Source organism: Micropterus dolomieu, linkage group LG22, assembly GCF_021292245.1.
Source record: "Micropterus dolomieu isolate WLL.071019.BEF.003 ecotype Adirondacks linkage group LG22, ASM2129224v1, whole genome shotgun sequence".
Taxonomy (NCBI): domain Eukaryota; kingdom Metazoa; phylum Chordata; class Actinopteri; order Centrarchiformes; family Centrarchidae; genus Micropterus; species Micropterus dolomieu.
In genome coordinates this window covers 14,073,471-14,096,359 of record NC_060171.1, presented here as the reverse complement: position 1 = coordinate 14,096,359, position 22,889 = coordinate 14,073,471, and the positions used below count along the sequence as shown (strand labels likewise).

General features: G+C 39.1%; 2 protein-coding genes across 4 annotated transcripts; one reads left to right on the top strand and one right to left on the bottom strand.

Moving 5' to 3' along the window:
• Window positions 1-517: 517 nt before the first annotated feature.
• scamp5a (secretory carrier membrane protein 5a) lies at window positions 518-9,937 on the top strand. Its single transcript, XM_046037694.1, has 7 exons — window positions 518-694; window positions 1,543-1,623; window positions 1,801-1,920; window positions 2,916-3,072; window positions 3,166-3,267; window positions 4,824-4,941; window positions 6,898-9,937. Exons 2-7 carry the CDS (start codon window positions 1,617-1,619, stop codon window positions 7,084-7,086), a joined length of 693 nt encoding a protein of 230 aa, XP_045893650.1. The 5' UTR covers window positions 518-694; window positions 1,543-1,616; the 3' UTR covers window positions 7,087-9,937.
• Window positions 9,938-11,241: 1,304 nt separating this feature from the next.
• LOC123961869 (ubiquitin-conjugating enzyme E2 Q2-like) lies at window positions 11,242-21,229 on the bottom strand. 3 transcript variants are annotated; one of them, XM_046037639.1, is made up of 13 exons: window positions 20,973-21,229; window positions 18,491-18,595; window positions 18,227-18,349; window positions 18,087-18,143; window positions 17,828-17,977; window positions 16,478-16,562; window positions 16,312-16,372; window positions 16,116-16,206; window positions 15,974-16,032; window positions 15,160-15,208; window positions 14,956-15,051; window positions 13,894-13,960; window positions 11,242-13,803 (listed from the first exon to the last, which is right to left on the bottom strand). In XM_046037639.1, exons 1-13 carry the CDS (start codon window positions 21,129-21,131, stop codon window positions 13,772-13,774), a joined length of 1,134 nt encoding a protein of 377 aa, XP_045893595.1. In that variant the 5' UTR covers window positions 21,132-21,229; the 3' UTR covers window positions 11,242-13,771. The 3 variants fall into 3 exon arrangements, 2 of the variants coding, with proteins under 2 accessions (XP_045893595.1, XP_045893594.1); XM_046037638.1 differs by having other exon boundaries at window positions 17,828-17,980; window positions 20,973-21,225; XR_006822799.1 differs by lacking the exon at window positions 15,974-16,032 and having other exon boundaries at window positions 17,828-17,980.
• Window positions 21,230-22,889: the final 1,660 nt, after the last annotated feature.

Below are 22,889 nucleotides of genomic sequence, written 5' to 3'. Positions count from 1 at the left end.
TTTTTTTATTTAAAATAGTTTATATCCTTTTAATTTGTGTTTCAACGTTTTATGCTGTATTTTCTGTTGTTTTATGCATTCCAAAAAGTCATTTGAGGTGCCTTTATTAATGAAATGTGCAACACGAATAGTTTATTCGTGTTGCACATTTCACATCCTTGTCTTAAATGTGTTATTAGGATGGTAGTATACGTAGCATAACTCTATCTCTATATATAGGCACCTGTTTTATTAAGGTTTTTTTGCTGTAATGCTTGATTAGTATATAGTGTGCTAACAGGCAGCCAATCAGATCACGGGTAATGTCTCCTCTGCTTTTCAGCACTGTGGACAGCATCAGGAAGGGGCGGGGCTTGTATATTTTAAATTAAGGCCTATTTATATTTCTGCTTTGTGATTGGTTGTTTTAGGACAGCAACAAATCCCGTTTTTCTGTCCTGAGCCATGGTCCTGCCCGGGCGGGTAAAACCAGCGGAGGGAGGGAAGTGGGGGTATGTGCGTAAAGAAAAGACCTTACGTCACGTGACCGCCCCTTACTCCCAAATCCATCAATTGAGGAATAACCTAAGATATTTCTGTCTTATCACCGTTAGATCTGACTGTTTCCTCGGGTGCGTTTTAATGCTCATTAATCCAAAGGATGCTATTTAAACGAACTGAGGGATTCTAGCGACATTCTCGGACTAAACGGAAGGTAAGGCGTTTCATCGCTGCATTTTCATTCATTGAACTCCATCTGGGGCAGGATTGAAATTAATGTATTAAAATAAACCGGATTCGGGATCAGTAAAACCTCGAAATCTGTAGCCTGGGTTGCTTATTGTGAGGAGTTTGTGCTTGACCTGCTCGGCGTCCGGAAGCACCGATGCACCGTGTCGCACAGGCTGAAGGACGCTTCTCCGTCGCCTGTGATCACGATGCACTGTGCCCTACTGCAGCATCACTGCCATCCGCTGAAAGAAATACACATTTAAGACATGTTTAGGGTCACAATGCATACATTCAACCAGGATCAGTCTGTGGCAAAAATTGCTTTGTTTTGTGGCAGTAAGATGCCCTTTAGAGTTTTACTCCACATCCACCATCATCATTGAAATGTGATTTACAAACACAGTCAGATAATGTAGGCTAGAAGGTGGTCGATTATAGAGCTAAACAAACAGCTCTACTAGGCTATATATAGCCCAGTCTGTAAACTCAATAGGCATGTAACACGCCTATATAGCGCCCATAGGTTATGAATAAATTTTAGGAATCACGACAAGGCCACACTTTTTCCCACCGCGCGCGTTGCACAGCTGTATTGTGTTCAATAAAACGTGTTTAACTCAGTCGATTTAATGAATGATGCACCACCATAGGTGGATATGCTGGAAGGGCTGGGTACCACCTCTAATCAAAGCATATAGGAGGGATTAAAAGTCTTTCCAGTGAAGTGTGTTCCTGCATCCACATGAAGGCCTATAGAGGATTGTGGCCTGTTGCCTGGTGTTAAGAGAGTGATGTTGCACTTCATAAAACAGCTCTGTTCTTTCTCTGCAGATTGGTTTTCAAGGCAGCTGAGATTGAAGTTCTTGTGTCTCTTTGCAAGCAGACAAAAATACGGAACGGTCATCATGGCAGGTAAGCTTTCCTTTCTTTTCAACTACACAGTTGTGTAAAGCTGGCTGTCATTGCAAAATCAACCCATTTATATAGGCAAAATACTAATCATTCATGTTCATGCAGCTGTTTTGACTTGATTTCTTTACGAATTTGGTGTGTGGGCAGCTGTGTTGAACTGTGTTCTTTGTATCCTAGAAAACAACTTCCCTCCTCTGCCTCGGTTCATCCCCCTCAAGCCATGTTTTTACCAAGACTTCAATGAGATCCCAGACGGGTGTCGCAGCATGTGCAAGAAGCTGTACTACCTATGGATCTGTGAGTTTACCAGCAGTAAAAGTTTGTGTTGACTACTGGCTTGCAGTTCAGTAAACATCTGCTACCACTCAGGTTTCATCGCGTATGTTGCTTTGATCATTGTGTAAGCTGTTAACCTGTACGACTCAGTTTTTTCATGCTATGTCACTTTGTTTTACCCAAAATATGATGAGAGTCAAACATCATAGACACTCATAGAACTGTGAGACCAGGTTGACCGTTCTCAATGTCTGGCACAGAGCCAGTTTAAAATTTTTATGCATAGTTAGAAATATTGTGCCTTAAGTTTGTTTGACACATTTGCTTCTTGCTCTGTGTTTTAACAAAATCTCCTCAAATCTAAAATCAGATTGACTTTGATCAAATCAGTCAGCAGAAAATGGCTATTTTCGATTATCAATTTATCGATTAAGGTATTTTTCAAACAAAATGCCAAATTTCTCTGCTTCCATCTTCGTAAATGTGATTATTGCTGCTTTTCTATCATTGAAGATTCAATATCTTCGAGTTTTGGCCTGTTAGTCGGACAAAAGAAGATATTTGAAGACATCTTAGGCTCTGGGAAACTGCTTTTCTCCACAAATTTTTGTCATTACCTAGACCAGACTAATTAATTAAGAAAACAATTGTAAATTGTGTCCTTTAGTGATAAAGGTGTAATGTGTCAAATTGTAATATTCACATGAGCATCATGGTATATTTTTCATTATCACATAGGTTCTGCCATTCGAAAACAAGAATGTAAGTGGTGAAAAAGTAGATTAGTTCACACTAACTGTTTGGTACTTGTAGAGTAGAAACGGTGTGCTGTGTGTGCTAAATAAACTGTAGCTCCAGTCCTCATTAATGTATTGTAGCATTAATATAGAACAGAAAATTTGGTGCAGTGATTCAATCCTGCTGAATTCTGAGTAATGCAGCCTTTGGGATACTCGCCATAGAGGTTTTTGTCTTCAGTCTTGTTTTGGTCATTGTTGCGCTCTCTCTGTTGACAGTGAATAGTGCCACACTGGCTGTTAATCTGATTGGCTGTCTGGCGTGGATGTGTGGAGGTGGTGGAGCGACCAACTTTGGCATGTCCTTCCTGTGGCTCATCCTCTTCACCCCATGCTCCTACGTGTGCTGGTTCAGGCCCATCTACAAGGCCTTCAAGTGAGCTGGGTCCACACTGAGCATACTCAAAATCTATAGCCACTGCACCGCTGAATCACATCCTTTCTGACGTTTATTATCCTCTCTATCTAGGACCGACAGCTCTTTCAACTTTATGGCTTTCTTCTTCGTCTTCATGGCGCAGGTGGTTATCAGTATCATTCAGACTGTTGGCATTCCAGGTTGGGGAGTGTGGTAAGAATTTTTAACTGTTTACTATCCAACACAAATATCTAATATGTTTATATAAAGTGTAAATGGTGATGGATGACAAATTAAAAGAGAATAAACCACATAAAGTTAATTAGCAATACACCTTCAGAGCGTCAGTGCTCCTTGGCATAGATTCTTCAAGTCACTGGAACTCCATCTCCATGGAATAAACACCATTGTGTTACGTCCCGAGGTGTCTAGGGATATTGGGACATAAACATAAACCAGATGTTGTTGGTTTGAAAGGATATTTATTTGAAGTAACGCAAATGGAGCACAAACAGAAAATGGGCCAATGGGTGCTGTGGAAATCAACAAACAATTATAACAAAAGGAGATCCTCAAAAGGAGGATTACTGCTCTACAGGGGTACTAACAAAAACAAGAGTAAACCAAAAGCTCACTAACCTACAGCATTTGCAAAAACCCAAAACACAAAGCGCACAGCACCCCTGAACCTGGTGAAAACTAACATAAAACAACTACGGTGTGTGCAAGAAAGGTGTCAGTTATCTCTAAGCTTAAACCTGGCCCACTTCCTTACCTTCACACAGTGAAACACAGTCAAGACACAAAGTCTGGCACAGGTAACAAAACACTACTACAAGCTCTGAGACATGTGTTCCCAAGGCAAGCAACTCAGGTCAGATTGCTGCCCCGAACCTGGGAGGCTTTTAAGCAGGTGATGGGCGTCACTGTCGCCCTTTGATTGGCCCGTAGTAGCATGCTACACCAATCGATGGCATGGTCACCGGAAACCCAGGAAGTAGGCGGGACCTTCCCTCCTCGTGCAGCCAATCCTCTGCGTGGGCTTGCACAGCCTGCTCAGCATACCAGATAGCCTACTCAAAAGCACAGGCAAATACAGGTGGGGCGGTGGCAGCCGTAACAATTATGACCTGCATGCAAGCATATCCACATCTTTATTAAGATGTTTCCTTAAATTTGTCACCCATGTGTACTCAAATGATGATGAAGCAGAAAAATTAATTAATTAATCTACCATCACCTTGGTATACTGTACCATACCCAGCACTGAACAAAAAGTTGTCTTTATAATTTACACACAGCACAGTTCAATTAAGGTGAGAATAGGTTAGTCTACAGGGTTACTGCCAGGTCAATCTGGTTCACATAGGATGAAGAAAAAAACTCTACATAATTCTACATAAATATAAGGGTTTTCAAAGTCTGACACTCTGGCCCCGCTTCAGACAGTAGTGAGGTAACAGTGCACTCCAAAGCCTATATTTGTTCATATTTTGGAGAATTAGCACCATTAAAAGTTTGCCAAATTAGGATGTACAGACAACTATCACATTACTTTGATACTGAGTTAATAGGAGATATTGCTATTCTTGGGAAGTCGCACTAAATCTGTCTATAATTTCTGAGTGTTCACATTTGACTGGTGTATAACCATGGAGGAGTTTGATGTTTTTGACGCAAATTCTCTGGCTTATAACAATGTTTACACATATTTTTGTAACGCACGTCATACATTTAAGATGTTACAACTCTTTTGTTGTTCCCATCAGTGGCTGGCTGGCTACCATCACCTTCTTCAGCACCAACATTGGCTCAGCTGTGGTCATGCTGATACCCACCATCATGTTTACTGCGGTGGCTGTCCTCTCCACCATCGCCCTCACAAAGGTGACATATACATTTCTGCTTCTTTCAGTAAAAAACAATTAAGCTTCTTCTCCAGAAGCAGAAATGAGCAGTGTGTGGGCTCATGGGTAAAAAGGCTCTTTAAAGTTGAAATGTTTTTCTTAGGAAATATTAACTATAATGGTACTGCTACAGTTATTACATGATTATACTATTTTGCATGATTATTTACATATAAGAGGATAAGGTTTTTTTGAAATTTGTGGAAAATGCGGCTAAGCTTCAAACCTCTGGGTGGGCGTTTTACTTGGCAGTGATCGACTGACATTTTAGGTCCGGTGTTGCTAGGAGACCTGTTGTCAACTTCCGTGGTGTGCTCCTAACTGGAGAACGTCATCACCTTGTAGCCCACATACACTGATACAAAACATTTATTCTCTCCCTATCTTCTATTAAATTCACATAGCTTTGGTTATGGACACATGGTGCTGCTAAGTGTATTCCGAAAATTCGATAATTGTGAGCTAGCTAACTAGGCTACCTAGCTTCAATTCGGAAAGTGAAAGCTAATGAACTTGGCTTGCTAACAATTCCCACGAGAAGGGAGTGCTAACTTACTTTTTGTTCTTGTTATTTCAACACCTGCTGAGTTACACTCGGTGTTGTGCCACATTGTACAAAGCATAGAGTCTAGCTAGCATTAGCTGTATCTGTCTTTCATGGGTCCAACTGTTGGTGATGGCAAATCATCAGACTGTTAAAACTTGAGTATGAGTAACTTACATTTACATTACATTTACTCATTTGGCAGACGCTTTTATCCAAAGCGACTTACATTTGAGGAACAACATACAAGCATCAACAGAGCATCAAATACAGATCTACAACTGACAATAAATACTAGTAAGAGCTCATAGTACATATCGCATCAATGGGGTAAATACCTAGGGAAGGAAGTAAGAGTTAACAAAAAGTGCAATCAATACAAGATCATTGTAGGGGATAGAAGAAGAAGAGCATAGGAAGTGCATGTTAGAGGTTAGGAACTTGTATAAGTCCTGGCAAATTCACGTGGCACTTAATGCTAAAGTGCCTGAAAACCAAACCAATTTGGAGGCCCCACATCAGCCAAAGGTCATTGTTAAGTGTAATTAAACTGGATATATGGTGCTATATTGTCAATGCACTGTATTTAAATCCTCAACAACCAACTCCATAAAATCATATAACTGTCTTGATGACGTCAACACTTGCAAGTTGTTAACATGGCAACTTGTCCCATCTTTACCTGCCTCACTTGAATTCAGTTCACTTTGATTTAAAATGAATAAAAATAACATACTTTTACGATTGCAAATGCTGCAGCCTCCTCTGACGGCATTTTCACAAGTTTGAAAATAGGTTGATGGTACCTCCCCCTCCGCTTCGTAGCTAAGATGGCGACCATTGAGGGTGAAAAGAGTCCAGCATTCCACACTCAACTTTTTCACCATTATGAGTAAACCATCCGGGTACCGGAAACCGGACTTATTTTGTAGTAGTGTAACCGGATGTTGTATATTGATCATTGCTAACGTGACCGGATGTTGCATATACATTGTTGCTAACTTGACCGCAGAGCTTTACATGTCTAAAAATTATGCAAAAGGGGTACCTAAGGCATTAAAAAGCGACTCCAAGGGGTCTTGATGAAGCGTCCATACGTGACAACGTCCATCACCTGGGTGCATTGCTACCAATATGGCTGTTGGAAGTTAAGTGATAAAATGGACTATTTTTAACTCATCAATTAAACAATTAAAGTACCGACATCATCAGTGGTACAAAAAATTCATGCCCTCTAGAGAACACTAATGTAGGGGCGGCAGACAAATTAATAATAAATAAAAAAACTTAACTTATTTGCAAAAAGAAAATTTATTTCAGTTCCATTTTAATTCTGTAAAACATTAATTTCCTGAAGCACAGTAACGATGCTAAAGTACCTTTACTTTGCAGGTTCATAACTTCTACCGTGGCAGTGGTGGCAGCTTGGGTAAGGCCCAGGAGGAGTGGACCACTGGGGCCTGGAAGAACCCCCACGTCCAGCAGGCAGCTCAGCAGGCAGCCATGGGAGCTGCACAGGGAGCTATGCAGCAGAACCAGTACTCAGCAGCACCCACCTACAACTACGACGACCCAATGTAGGACAGAGGAGGGGGACCACACTGCCGTGTGGGAGAGATACAAAGGGATCAATTAAGAACACATTTCAGAATTAGGTGCCCTTCATTATAACATTGTACAAGCTGAATTTAAACAGAACAATGTAGAGAAAAGTCAAGTTTGGCCTATTGAATTCTGATATACGTGGGAGTTAATAGTCAGTTACATTTAAACCAGCAGCCAGTTATTAAAGAGCTGTTGTCTGTTTTTTTAATCTCTAATGCTGCCCAATTTTAGCTGGTAAATGTGTGTGTTGCTTTCCAACGGAGACACATAATATAGCTAAAACCAACAAGCCTCTGCCCTTGTCACACTTTAAAATCATCTTTTAACTACCTTAAATATGTTTTTTTTTTTTTATGTACTGTAGTAGCTACATTGTTAGAAGTGTTTAATTTCATTAGCCTTGAAGGTCACAACATTTGCCCCTCAGTTGCTGTACTGTTGTTGTTTGCCACTCAGCTGACAAGTGTCATATACAACATGTCCAAAAAACATGATTTCCCATTAAAGCAATGGATTGACAGTTTGGGAAATTCACCAATTTGCTTTCATGCTGTGAGTTAGATGAGAAGACTGATATCCAGCAAGGAAGAGTGGAATTCCAGCAAGAAAGCAGACAGTGTCAAGCTATTCCTTTAAGTTTAGGGTACAATTCAACCATATTTATTTGGGAGGATTGTTATCCTTTAAATATTGGCCAAGAAATTCAACGTCTTTTTCTTACTCTGTATGTAAACTTTGTTACTTTTTTGTTGAAAAAGAAAAAGTTGAACTTGGCCAAAATCTCGACAATTGAATCAGCATTTCAAAATATAGCAAAATCTAATCAAAATTAAATAATTTGTCTCTAAAATCAGAAGACAAATTAGAAGGTACTGGGAATATTTAAATCCCATAGAAAACCTTTGACAGTTAGTGTTTTGGTGACCTGATGATGTTTTGTTTTTTTTACTGATAAAAGTTGCTCTGCGTCAGTGAACCTTTCAGACTAATTTAACATTTCCTTTACATTCTCAGGAAAGGTGTGACAGCTGGTTTTAAGTTCTACCTGTAAATCCCTTTCAGTGTCAACATACCGGGCTTTTGTCTCCTTTTATCACCATTATTCAAACATTCGGGGTGTTTAGTTTCGCCAGTACACACTGGTTATGTGTTTAGCTGGTTGATTTCAGTTAAATTAATTATTATTACATATTAAAGTGAAGCACATGCAGTATTTAGGATTGCAGCTCATTGGAAAAAACATTCCAAATTAATGTTGTACAGGTTAAATGTGAAAGAAAACCTTAACACTTGCAGTTTGGAAAAACAGTAAATATTAAAAATCATTGTTGTAGGTGGTCATAGCATTGTATGAAGTGATGGATGTTCTCCCCCTTTGGCAAATTCTCCCACTTACCCCTACATGTAAATGCTTAAATGACTTACTTGTTTCTGAAGCTCTGGATTTCAGGCCTTAGTGTGTCATTTCGTGGCTGTTGGTGTTATTCCATGAGTAGGTGTAATATGATATTTATAAAAAAGAAAATTCAAGCCATTTATTTCTTTATGAAGTGAAATTGAAAGAGAGGATATTTGTGTGTAGCCCTCGTGAGGCCTGACAGTGTCATTTTGATTTCAGTGGAAAGATGTTTGCCTCGTGTCACTCAAGTCTTGTTTGAAAACTTCTTCAAGATTCAGTAGATGGTTATTACAGTAATACAGTATTAGACTTGAAACAGATGTGAAGATCAGTATCCGAGTGCTCGTTATTTCAAAAACCTGTGAGTCGTCTTGTCTGATTGTGATGGTGTGGTATTCAATAGGCTGTTTGTTGTTTTACTTTTTTGTTGTTGTTTTTTGTACCACCCTATTTTTTGTTTGTGTCTATTTTGGATGACGTATGGATGAGCACATGTTCGGTGTGTCTTTCCATGGCTGTGGCTAACAGTTTTTTTGTTGTTTTTTTTACTTTATGGAAATTTTTAAGTCACTTTTGCACTGGGTTACCTGTTGACATCAGTGCAAACTTAATTCACAGTGAATCACAGTGGAGCAATATTAACATAGATATATTTAACTGTAGAATTATTAGGATCAATTGGGATCCTGTTGTGCAGGCTTCAAATATAGACATGAATAGCAAACGGATCATAACATAAAAGTGTTTTGAATTTTAAAATGGGCCTGTTTTTAAGTTGGACAACACTATTATAATTTAACAATCGCATAACATTTTCACCAGCAGATGCACATACAGTAGTTATGAAGTATAACCCTGTAAACTGTACCATTCACATGCTCATCTGTGAGCAAAAGTATTGCTGATCAGTTCTTTAGATTAAGTGTAAAGTGTGTACAAAGATGAACAAGCACGCTACTTTTCTCTGTGTGTAGTGAGTTACCATGGTCTTTGAAGAAATTTGGCCCTGTCCAGACTTTCTACCATGTGTACATACAGCACAGTTTATTTGATTATGGAAATTACATCTGTATAGTTCTCGTGTAGCAAGAACTGCACTGCACTGGACAGCTATTACTCTGCATTTCACATCGCTGTATCAAAGCTTCTGAAAGCCATTCCCCATTAACTCCCCTATGTTTCCACATGTATTGTAGGTTGTATTATGATGTACCATATCTTAACTAGATATAAATATATAAGTACTTGAGGTGAGGGAAATATTTGCCATGGATAAACACATTCTGTAGAAACATGCTCTAATGAGGTGAGTGAAACGTTTGAGGAGGCTGTGTCTCCATGAATGAAGTAAATGAGGAATACATTTTTGTGTATTACTTTTGTATTATTTGGTCTTACCCTAATAGATATTAAAAAATTCTTGTTGCATCCTGGTTTGTCATTTGATGAGTTTGCATACAGGTCTTCTGCATATGTTCACCAGAATTTCCCCATTATTGCTGCAGATGTAGAACCACAAATTTCCATATTAGGGGATTTTTAAGTTTGAAAGCATGAAAAAAGACTTTTAACACCAAAAAGCAATTGACTTTTAATGTAATTTACATATTGGAACACACAGCTAATACACCTGTCTATCCAAATAAGGTTTCTAAGCTTCATTAACCAAATTTGAATGGTCAATTCGTGCCCTTGGTTAAAATGCTAAAGTGCGCATGACTCTTGATGAATACTCATGTGTTGGTAAAGTGTTGAATCATTTCAACAAGAACTCTTGACACCTCTTACAAATATTTTGCTTCTGAGGACAGAATGATCGGCATCTTGAAAATAGGTTACAAAATTCAAGACAAATATTTTGTATATATATTGTACTTACTGTTCCTCTGAATTGTCAGCTCAGCAGCAAGTTGGTAGGAATATTTTACGCAACACAAATCAATTTGTTTCAGTGCTAGAACCTGCCTTATTCTGTCTTGTTTCAAGATACAGAATTTGTTTTTTCAACAAGTGGATTTAAATTAAAAAGCAGGTTGAACTATTCTTACTGCACTGCAAAATTAGATTTATAGGACTCAATTAGAGACAGAAATGTCTTCACATGAATTAGGGGTTTGCAAATTACACTTAAAATGTTCTCCACTTAGACTAACAAAAAAAATGATGCTGCTCACACATGAATCCTTTCATGAAAGTCCTATAATACATATAACACAAGGAGCCATTTTGTTACAGTGCTTTTGTTACATTATATACATTTTGCCAAAAATACATCTGAGCTTAAGATTTTGAACACAGGATGTAAATGAAAGGAATATTTGTAGATTGTTGTGTCAATCAAGTTTTTTTCCCTTTGTGATGCTTGTCATTGTAAATGCATACTATGAAGTGGTAAATAACATTGTTTTATTCAACTTTCATGCTAAAATATTACATCATTCAGCACTTCCCCATATTTTTCTTTGCAGCTCTGAAGAATTTAAATGAGATCCTAAACGAAAGTCTTTGATGTGGCTTTGCATCACCTATTCATCTGTAGGTGAAACTGTGTGATACATTAGTCACCTTACACGAACAACACTTAAATACATAACCAAATCAGTATGACAGTTTGTATCAGCAGTAACTTTTTATTCACTTAATAAAATATCAATATCAGCCTAATACAAAGTAACAGTGCAAACTCAGTCTAGTGACTCAAATAACACACAGGGAAACCAGTAAAACGGCAATAATCTTAAAATTCTTTATTCATAAACTTGATGCAAGTTTACAAATTACTGTACATGGTCAAAATTTCTTCAAATGGAAAATGAAAAACAAAATGAGCTAACGGTGCCAGATTTGATCATCTGTTTGTTGGTGCCAGTAAATGAATAGACAATTGAGACAAATAGATCTTTTCAACACACAGTCCAGTTAAAGTAGCGTGCAAGTCTATTCACCACGGCATGACTATCAAACTTCAAACGTCTCTTAATATCCCCTCTGACCAGAGTTTTGGCATTTACGAGGGAGTCTCACACAGGTGGATAAAGGCTGTGTAGCGGCAGAGGTTGTACTCAAAACTTCAAAAAGTTTATGGTCCAACTTTCCTGTGCCGCCAGACAACACAGGCCCTTTAGAGGTTCTTCTTGATGATAACTCCTCCTCCCTCAGCCCCCCCTTAGACATGTAACAACAGGACATGTGCTGAGGAAAAAAAACAAACAAAAAAAAACATGTTTCCTGATTTAAAACATGTTTGTCGTTATACTTGACCTCTCCAGGCTTGTTGCCAGTTGTGCAAATATTTTTATCTGGAATATTTAAAGATCACATACTGAAATCAAACCTACTTCAGTACTTGCGAGGAACAAAGCAAAAGCAAAATAAAAAAGGGTTTTTTTTTTGTTGTTTTTTAAAAAAATACTACAGTGGGTATTGATGAGCGATTACATGTGTCATCATGCTACTGCAATCCTGTTACAATGGCATCTTTCTGTAAATGTCCTTCCTCTTGCATCGCCTGAATTAAAAGAAACACGTGGCCCATATTATCGTAAAGCTCACTGCATTTTCTGTTTCTGACATCAAATCAGTGGGTGACAAAAGCCTAAACATCAGCGTCAACTAATTCAGGAAAATAACCCCCAAACCCAACACGTACATGTACAGATTCCCCTCCTAAGTATTGTTTGTTACCTGAGTTGCCATTCAAACATACTTTTGCAGACAGTGTTAACAAATAAACTGCAAAAGAGCCAACAGATAGATACAGTGTGTGTCCTGTAGTATGGGCAACAGCAGTACTGATGACGTACTACAATATATTGCATGCTCAAAAGGTAAAACGTACAGATTTTCAGGTTAGTTCGCATCACACTACTAAGGATCCATCTTGTTACAAACCAAAAGCGACACAGAAACCTTTGTGATATATTATTGTGGCAAAGGAAGCCCTGCAAGTGATGGATGTTGAGAAAACCAGAGAGGGGATGAATCCAGCTGCATGTGACGTCATGTGACAGGTTAGCAGTTTCCAATCTAAACTGGGCCAGGACAAACCATGATGGAAAGAAAATCACATCCACACACACTTAACTGAATCCCTCTCTAAAGCCCATCCTAGCACAGTTCAGCTTAACTGACTGTAATGAAAGCCAACTATGTTTTACAACAGTGCTTAAGACGAGGCACCTGTGCAACGAGCTGTGACTTTTGCACACAGGGCTTCATTTTCTGCATCAAACCAGCAATCAACCACTACAGCTATAATCAATAGAAAGACCAATAGCCAAACTGAGCACTTGTGGGGCCAATGTGTTAACAGAAATAAGGCAAAAAGAGCTCTTTAGCTTCAACATTAAATCTGTTAGAACTTCCAAGATGATGCCCTAACACTCATCTCATCATCTTCTGGTGAAAATGCATCAATGTATTCCTCTTCCCAAGACTAGAAATGTGCAGATTATCAGATGTATCATGTCCTTTGGCCCTGTTTTATTATTAACCACCGATGAATTTGTTCACCAACAGCAGCCAGTAACTCCTAGTTCAACAACATGGTATCACTTTGATTCTGCCTGGCCTAATATTCTTTGCACATTTTTAAAAAAGCTAAAAAGATACAGAGTGGTAGGTTATCTCGACTTAAAGATAAACTTCCAACATCTAAAAAAATGGCTCATTTATTGTCTAGGATGCTCAAATAATAATAATTAAAAAAAAAAAACACTTGCCAAATAATATTTCTAAAACAGTATATGCATTTATGTACCAGTTCATTTCCGAAAGAGAAAAAAAAAAAAGACTAAACAAAAAATTGGGGTGGATAAAAACAGGTGCAGTGAGGTGCCACTTGTAGAGCTTCGGTATCAATCTTTTAAAATTCCTGTTTAAAGAGGGATAACTGACTGTTTGTGAAGCCCATTTTGTCAAAGCAGCTAGAGAAAACGCCTTTCCTCACATTTAAGGAGAAAAGTTTTTTTTTTTTGAAAGACAAATGAGCATTAAGAAAAAAACCCAAAACAAAACAAAAACACCGGAGTAGTGATTCTCTCACATTGTCCTCAATAAAACACTGAGGGGAGAAGCCAAGTGATACCAGAATAAAGTCTTTCCTGGAGTGGGCGAAGGAATACTTGTCAGATGAGCCAACAAAATGGTTTCCGCGAGAAAGATGATATATCCCCAGTTAAGTCAAAGGGAGGAAAAGATTCCAAAGAAAACAAGATACTTTGACCCAAAGACATGTTCTCAGTGCATAGTGGCAGTAGCTCCTTATCCGTCCTCTTTAGGTGGTGTGTACCAGCCTGTGAAAGCAGAAAGAGAAATCCCTTTGCAAAATCATCCATACCACTGTGTGTCTATTGAGCCCCAACCATCGAGAAAGATTTACTCACCATTCTTTTCATGTATCTGCACAAGGGATTTGTACGACTGTTGTGCTCTGGCAAGATTGTACTGGTTCTAAAAAAAACAAACAAATAATGTTCTGTTAGATGCACAGAAATTGTCCGCTATGCAACAGTAACATTTGTTGCATGCCACCCCCCATAGCTCTCTCCCACAAGTTTCTGTCATCTTTCTACTGTTGGCTAAACAAAAAGGCAAAAAACAACCAGGATGTATACGTTAGTCTTTACACCTCCAAAGTGTAAGTAGTCAGTTAACAAGTCTGTGAAAATATATACACAGTATAGAGGGTCTGTCCTTTAGTAGTAATGGCAGCAGAAAATGTACAGAAAATACACTGAAACTGTAATCGTTCTCCTCGTCACATATAAAGGCAGCTAGAGGATTTTAAACACATACGGTCATTCAGAGGGGGTAACAAGCTTTTATTGCGTTAATCTAATCCTCTATCAGTTCAACTGCTGAATGATCTCTTTAGGGGTGAGAAAGCATCAATCTGTAAGGGTGAGGGGCCCGTGTGAGTTAGAGCCCATGAAGACGTGTCATTCTTTGTCCGTAAGTGTGACTCATCCATGTGTTTGCTAGTTTAAGGATAGTTGTTATAGATAGATAACATTAACTTAATCGTTATTGTAGGTTGTTGCAGCTAAAGTGTAAACAATATTCTTTTTCTGACATTATTGCATTACCACCACCTTCCATGTGAAAACCAAGCAGTTCTGTGATCTGGCAAGAGGAGATACTTATGTGTGGCTAAAGTGAGTCTATTAAATCACATTTGGATTTTAGCCAGACACTTGGACTGAAATGCGCAAAAAGGACCTCTGATTTAACACTTTTCCCTTCCACTTGTATTTTCTGCTGAAACACAACACAGCTGCTGCACAATTTACTCTCTCCCCAACAGTTCCTGGTTGTCCGCATATATAGGATTCATCGCAGCCCTCTGAGAGTTTTCGCCCCACCTTTGAGTGTGGCCATTTGAAATGGCTAGAAACACTTTCTGTGGTCTAACGACATGCTGACAGCTGACAAATGACACCAGTTACCTTATTGGCTCCAAACTGCACCCTGGCCTTTCCTTTAACCAGAGTGGCATTTATCTGCATAATGACAGACTCTATGGAATAGGCACTGCTCCAGCCCTGACAAAAACAAACAAACAAAAAAAAAACAATCCACACAAAACCATTACTTCCAATAATAAGTTGAGCAAAATGATGTCGTAACATCTATCAAACTCATTTACATACCTGTTTTGTGAGAAGTTCCATGCACAAGGCTCCTCCTCCTAGAACATAACTGAAATTAAAAAAGCTAAATTCAGTATTAAGGATGAGTTGTACATTGTATATTTAAAAAAACAGAAATGTACATTTGATCAAGAAAGTGTTCACTTGACTTTTTGCAAATTTGTTGTGCTTCAAATTTTACAATGTCTTGATTTTACTTGTGGGAGAGATTTCTATTTTCACAATGTTGAATCGCAATTTTTATCTAGAAGATGTTGTGAATGCAACTTTTGGATGTACCAAATAAATTCAAGCAGTAATTTCCAGGCAAATTTATTATTATTAATAATCAGAGCACTTAAAGATCTGTTTTTGAGATGCATGATGGATTTGTATCACAGTGGTAAAGCACTGAATGAATTGCCAGAAAGTCTTATTTGCACTGGTATATGGCAATTCTTAAATTTATTTTAGAGGCAATAATTTGCAGCCAGTCATAAGCAAACCACATAGACTGCACCACGCAGTAGTAACATGGCATAACATAAAGTCCACCCTGCACCTAAAAGCACAAAGTGATTCATCAAAAGATTTGACGTCAGCTTTGTAAACAAGCAAAGCACAGTATCAACACATCTGCAACAGCTGCAGGCACAACATATGATGTGAAACATGTGAAGTTTAAATTCCATCCACGATAGGACAAATTAATGTCCTGAGTAAATCTCTCCCAACAAAGTCCAAAATCCAGGTCAAAACTGTGCGCACAACAAATGTGGACCAAGTCCCAGAGAGTGTAAGCAAATTGGGCAGGGGGAGATCACTACACACTCACCCTCCGGAGAGCACAGGTGAGACAACCCGTACAAAAGGTGGGTCAAAAGGAAAATTATCCTGTCATATGAAGGAAAAAAAAAACTTCAGAGAAAACTCTTTCCCCCCAAAAATCAACTGACAAACATGATCACAGAACTCACTTTATAAGAGAAATTGAGCAGAATGTAGTCCACTCCTTCCTTTTCTTTTAAGACCTGCAAGTCACTATGTAATGGACTATCTGGGTCTACCCTGTAATAAAGAGCAACAAGTCAAATCTAGCAAAAAAACCCTGAACATTAACACAATATTTGCAAAGCTGGAAAATTTTAAAAGCAAATGAATGTGAGAACTTACGTTCTTAACTTGACATGCCATTCATAAAGGCTGTCACCGACAAGTTCGACTGAATAAATACCTATGAAGTAAGTGACATGAACACAGAGCTGTACTTCAATCTGCTGATGAGATGTTAAAACCACAAAAGTCACCACTGTGGGATGAAATGTGTCATTGTAGTCACCTGTCTTGTAACTCTGTGATCTGTAGATCTCCCTGAGTTCCTTCATTAGGCGGTCCGAGGCTTGCACCGAGCCAGACACGGCACCCTGCAACATAAATCACAAAGGTGAATCACACAGATGGCAGGACACCAGGACAAAGAAGAAGATACAGCATGCTACAGGTGGGCAGGGCAACATCAGGGCAATCAGAGATCCTGTGGGAAAAGTCCTGTTTATTTCTATAGACAAAGTTACATTTGAGCATTTTCAATGCTTGAAAAGACAACAAACTCTTTTTGAATGAAACGGGTAGATTACTAAACATTTCTACTCTAAGCCCATAAAGTGAAACCAGTTTTGTGTTTTCTGATTGCAAAAACGGCATGTTGAGAACTTTCATTATTCAAGCTGGCCTTTTCTCCATCGCCGATGAGGCCATAGTGTTGCCTGATAACGTTAGATTGCGCTGCTGCGAAAGTTGAGAGCCAAGTAAACTGCTGGACAGCCTAGCATTTTATTCCTCTGCTGGAGCCCTCTGTGCCAGCAGCCACACTTTGTCAGCAGTGAAAGGAACGATGAGTCAGCATTTTGGACATAGTGCTGCTGTTGATCTGAACATGGCCAAACTAACTGAAAAAGTTGTCAGAATAATTTATAGTATAATCCTATAGTACTGTGTCCCATCTTACATCGGGTGAAAGGTGGGGTACACCCTGTAAAAGGTTGCACACAAGGTCACACCTAAGGATAATTTTGGAGACACCAATTAACCTAGCCTGCATGTCTTTGGATGGTGGGAGGAAGCCACCAGGGGAGGAACATGCAAACTCCACACAGAAAGGCCGGGGCAACCGGGGCTTGAACCCACAACCTTCTTGCCGTGAGGGGACAATGCTAACCACTGCACCACCGCGCCACCCCCCAAATGGTTCCTGGTTGGCAAAATATCCAGACGCGCTAAACATCTAAATTTATTAGTAGAGAGCAACGCAGAAAACATTTCACCCATAAAGCAGGAATTTGACTGACATTTCATAGCTAATGCTGCTCATCTCAAGTTGTGAACATTATGTGGGCTGCCACTTAAAAGTGGTGTTTCAGCCTTCTCAGTAGACAAAAGGTGGTTACCGATCTAAATCTGTTTAATTTAGTTATTATTACTTCAGTTACCTACAAATGTGAAATCTAATTAGATTTGATAAGGTATATGACAGGATTTGGACTCAATAAATAGATTTGATACTGAATTAACATTCAATTAAATGTTTAAAAGAGAATTTACAGGGAAAAGCAGCTCCTCCTCTTCTCAGCTCTATTACAGTCACCAAAACGCAATAAAAAAAAAACACATGAAGTCAATAAGCACTTACATTCAAGTGATCCTGTCTCTGGTTTTTACGAATCTTCTCCAAGATGGCAAGATTTTCTTTTTCTATCCCGTCATCTTCTGACTTTTTTCCATCTACTGGCTCCTCTTCTTTCATGTCGTAATGGTCCAGATCTTGGTCCAGGTCAATGTCCTGCTGCCAGTGTTATCAATTATGTTTAGAAACAGGATGTAAAACAAACTGGGCCATTAAGTTACAAATCATATGAATACACCAAACTGCGAAGAATACACATTGGTACCTCTCCCATTTCTTCCTCCTCTTCCTCCTCAGATGTCACCTCATCTGGTGGCCCATGCTGTAGTGCAGTGAAACATTGTGAGCTGAGTTTTTAAATGCCACAAAAAGACATTGAACTTTATTCTTGTTTTAGGTGAGTACCTTTCGCTCTTGGGTAATTGGGCCAGCAGGAAGAGGCTGGTCAAGCATTTCTACATCTGGATGCTGTGGCAGGTTGTAAAGCCGACAGAGATCACAAATGAGGCGCTTCAACTGCTGAAGAAGCTGTGGGTGAAAACAGATAATGAAAATCAAACTGCCATTAAACAATTCTACCAAGTTTCCACTCTTACAGCACTGAACATAATGTGACATTACCATTTTGAGCAAGCCTCTGTGGAGCCGGATCCCCATCAGCCAACTTACCAATGTGCTACCTCTTCTTACATCCTCCAAGCGTTCCAACACGTCAGCCAGACTAGGATCATCTGAGTCAACAAACCATATTGGCGGCGTTGAGGGATAGGATTCCTGCAACCGAGGCAAGAGTAGGAAATTAATTTAGCCAATCATGCTATGTCAATGGCTTCATTGTCTAGAGATAGTAAACTGGCAGAGAACACCACTGTTTTTATGAAGCCAAAATGTTGCCCTGGGAAATTTCTTCTATATCAAACATTTGGTCTGAAACTATAAAAGATTTCAGACCAAATGTCTTAGCCCACACAGCCACCCACTGAACAACATGCTCTGTCTCCGGCCAGCTATACAGCAAGTGTCTCTCCAGCATTGGACAACAAGTGGCTGCACTGAACCTTCAATTAGAGCTTAATATAAATGTTAAATCACAAGACTTCGGTTTACATGAGTAAAGATGGAATAAATCTGAATTATAAAGGCTTAATTCTTCATCCCAGGAGATTATGGTATACTGGTGGGGAAATATAGCAGGGCTGTTGTGTAGTCTAGCAAGCAAGTGGTCAGCATCTGTCATGATGGTCAACATCTGTGTGTGGTACGTACAATATGTAATGTACTGGTCTCCAGGAGTGTTTCATGCCTCCAGATTCCCATGTTTACGACTTCTGAACACACAAGTAGTTAGACAACTCAAGATAGTCGTATGATTGTGGTGTTAGTCGTGTGAGGATTTAAAGTACTGTGCATTGACAATACAGCTCTATATCCATTCAATTTGAGATTACTTACCTTAACAGACAGACTTTGGCTGACATTAGGCATCAGTCTTTGTTTGGTTTTCAGACACTTCTGTTTTATTAAGCGCCAAGTCTGATATGTCGGAACTTTCAGAGAACTCTTACTCATAACAATGACTTGTTTGTGAACAGTTTTTCCAAGTCAGAAACTGGTCGTTACAGTAATTCTGATATTAACGACGCATAAAATAATAGTTTTTTGTGCAGATTGTTGTTGCCATGGCATAAGCTAATGACATTTGCATACAGACAAACAGCTGCCATTTAACATTTAAGACAACTCCACAACTTTCTAGGATCAAGCACTAACCATCATGAAGCCAAATTCAAAGAATGTACATACCACAGTGGAACAAATCAGCGCAAATAACTACGGCAAGGTTATTATTTTCCATCTCTACCTGCTCTAGGTTCAGTTCAACCTATCAAGCACTGGTGATCATGCAACATCCAGCTAATCAGATGTGGGAAATGTGGGTTTGGGGTTCCCAGAGGCAGGATTGACTGAACTAAGTGGTGGGACCACTTTTAACTCACTCACGTCCCCTTTTCTAGTACAAAGATCGTGATGCACAATGTACTCTGCTTTCATTGAGATTGATGCATACTGACTCAGCTTGAGTCTCAACATGACGTGGCTATCAATTTTTTTGTCTTTTAAACAAACCTGATCTGTGTCGCCAAAAACGACCACTAAGTGGAACGGTGTGTGGGTGTGGATGTTTTTGCTTAGAGAGGAGGATGTGGTCAAGATGTTAGGATGGTCTGTGCCACCTAAAAAAAAAATACGAATGCAAGTACCATGACAATCACCTACACTTTGTGATGGCTAACATCATGCGTTTGGCACAACTTTGAAGATGATTTACGTTACTGACGTTAGTTATGCATATACACCGCTTCAAAGAAATGGTGTTGAAATGTATGAAAACGACAGGCCCATCTAACGTTATATATATATATATATATATATATATAACCACGAAGCTCGCATTATTGTAACACTAACAGTGCAGACTCCTTCATATCTACATTTTATCGCTGTCAACATATTTTGCTATCCCGATAAAGGAACCAATAACGTCACAGCTTTAAATACGTGCCTGTAAGTTCGTCAGAGGGATCCGGCTATTTACTGAAACGGCAGAAAACAGTGGAACAACATTCCACTAAACCGCCTCTATTTAACGTTATAGAACTGAAAAGGGACATTCAGTGGTGTGCCTGTTCCGATAACGTGTTCTCTGAAATATAGTTAAAAACAGCTGTGGTGTTCATCCATACCTAAGCAAAGTAATGTTGAAAATAAACTAGATCCGTAGGTTCAGTTGATAGAAAGTTAGCAGACGTACTACTGAAAACAGTAACGCATTTATTTTGGCTAACAAGACAAGCTAGCGTCAACGTTACTTTCAGTTAAGAGGCTAGCAAAGGCTACCGCAGCGTCGTTACAAGTCGACGCCGTTTCGTACACTTTTTAAAAAAAAAGTGAATTTAACACTGGTCCGATGTTGTTTTATTTAATCAACGGGGTTACTTCGATCTTGACGGTGAAACGCAGCATGAAAATAAAAGTCAACACTTTTATTCGTAGTTCATTTGTAAACACGAAAACCTTCCGCGGAATGATTTGGTTTCAGTTGATAGTCAGTGGCAGGGTTAGCTTGTGCGCAGAGCTGGCCTGGACTCACCGTGATGTTGCAGTGAATGATCAGCAGCTTCTCTCCGGTTACGTTGAATTGGCAGCTGAGTTCATCGGGTTTCCAGTCTAATATTCTGAATCGTTCGTGGTTTGGGTCAAAAATTGACTCCAAAAACTTCAATTCGGCCTTCAGCCCCGAAACCGACATCTTCTACTCATCTCAAACCACCAGGCCGCTGGGAGAGGGGAAGTCGGGGCGGGATGTGACCGCGCAGTTGAGTCGGGTCTACGGATCTCGCATGTTAGCGTGAGAACAACAACAAAGGGCTGGAGGGTGAGGTTCATGATGTAGACACTGTCAGGAGAATTTGACAGCTGTTACACTACACAACTTTACATTAAATTAAATGTACTTTATTATTTAATTTTGTGTTGTATTAATTTGTTAATATTACATGACGTGATTTTATTTGGCACTAATTTCATAGTAGCCTAGTGCTCAGAAATCCACCCCTACTGCACACCCAACATGAAAAAATGCTAAATAATGCATGTATATAATAATAATAATACAATATATAATAATACAAGCAAACAAAAGCTTGAGCAGGCTGGATTACCCTCAGACTGAGGGGCCTCAAGAGCCCCAGGTTAACTGTGTGTTGGTTGGTTTTGGTCATTTGAGTAATTGCAAATTTGTTTGGGAATTTCCACCACAATGGTGAAATATCAACTGGGTCCTGCATTAATACACAACCCTGTGGTTCTGTGTCAAACTCCAGTTTTAAAACCTTATTAAAAGGTGAGTTTATAGCGTGGTCACATGGTTATTTATGGATAAACAAAAGTGTATATCATCAAATTACCACAAACTAAATGACAAAAAAACGTGTGGCTAGTATTCCAATATAGGACTGCAGGGTTTTTTTTCTGTGTCTCTGTGCAAAATATAATAAGGCTACTGTCTATAGTGTGCAGTGTGTTTTGTACTTGATGGGAACTTTCAGGCAACTGGGGGGCCCAACAGAAAGTATTTGAGCTGGGGCCCCCAAACAGGTTAATCCAGCTATGTAAAATAAAAAAAGTAGGCATCATCAAAAGCATCACTTAAATACTACTTTATACAATGGTTTGGCCACTTGAACAGTATAATACAGTCCAACACAAACCTAATGTCTTTGTCTATTGAGAGATGTTTTAAAACTGTATCACAGAGGTGTTGATTATTCTTTATGGTAGTTTTTAGCAGAATACCTATAAGGCAGTACAAAAACCCTGGATAAATGACAGCATTCACAGCCTCAAAAGGGAATGCAGGAAAGCAGAGCGCAGATGGAAAAAATCCAGTCTCCAAGTCCATTACCTCAGTCTGAAGGATTTAATAATTAAATACAATAACATGGTTAAGGATGCGAGAACACACTATTTTTCTGAACTCATTACTACACATAAACACAATCCCAGGTTTCTGTTTAAGACTGTGGATCAGCTGGTAAACCCAACCCCTCCTTGTGCCTCAGCTGGAAGTAATGATGACTGATGATGATTATTTTTACAATAAGGTGGTGTCAATCAGAGCCTCTATTACCCCCGCGGCCTCTTACTCAGAGGTTCCTCACCAGCAACAAGAGAGTTTTAACCAGTTTTATCCCATCGACTTGTCTGAGCTTTTAAAAACAGTATCACAAATGAGAGTGTCCTCCAGCCCACTTGATGTAATACCTACAAAGTTTTTACTGAAAGTAATAGATTCTGTTGGGCCCCATTTGATCTCTGTTTTCAACAGCTCCCTATTTACTGGTTGTGTCCCTGATTATTTTAAAACGGCTTGCGTGAACCCACTTTTAAAGAAACCTGGTTTAGATCCCTCCCTCCCACATAATTTTAGACCAATTTCAAAACTGCCTTTTATTGCAAATATTCTAGAAAGAATTGTGTCCAAACAGCTGCTCACTGTACTGGAAAA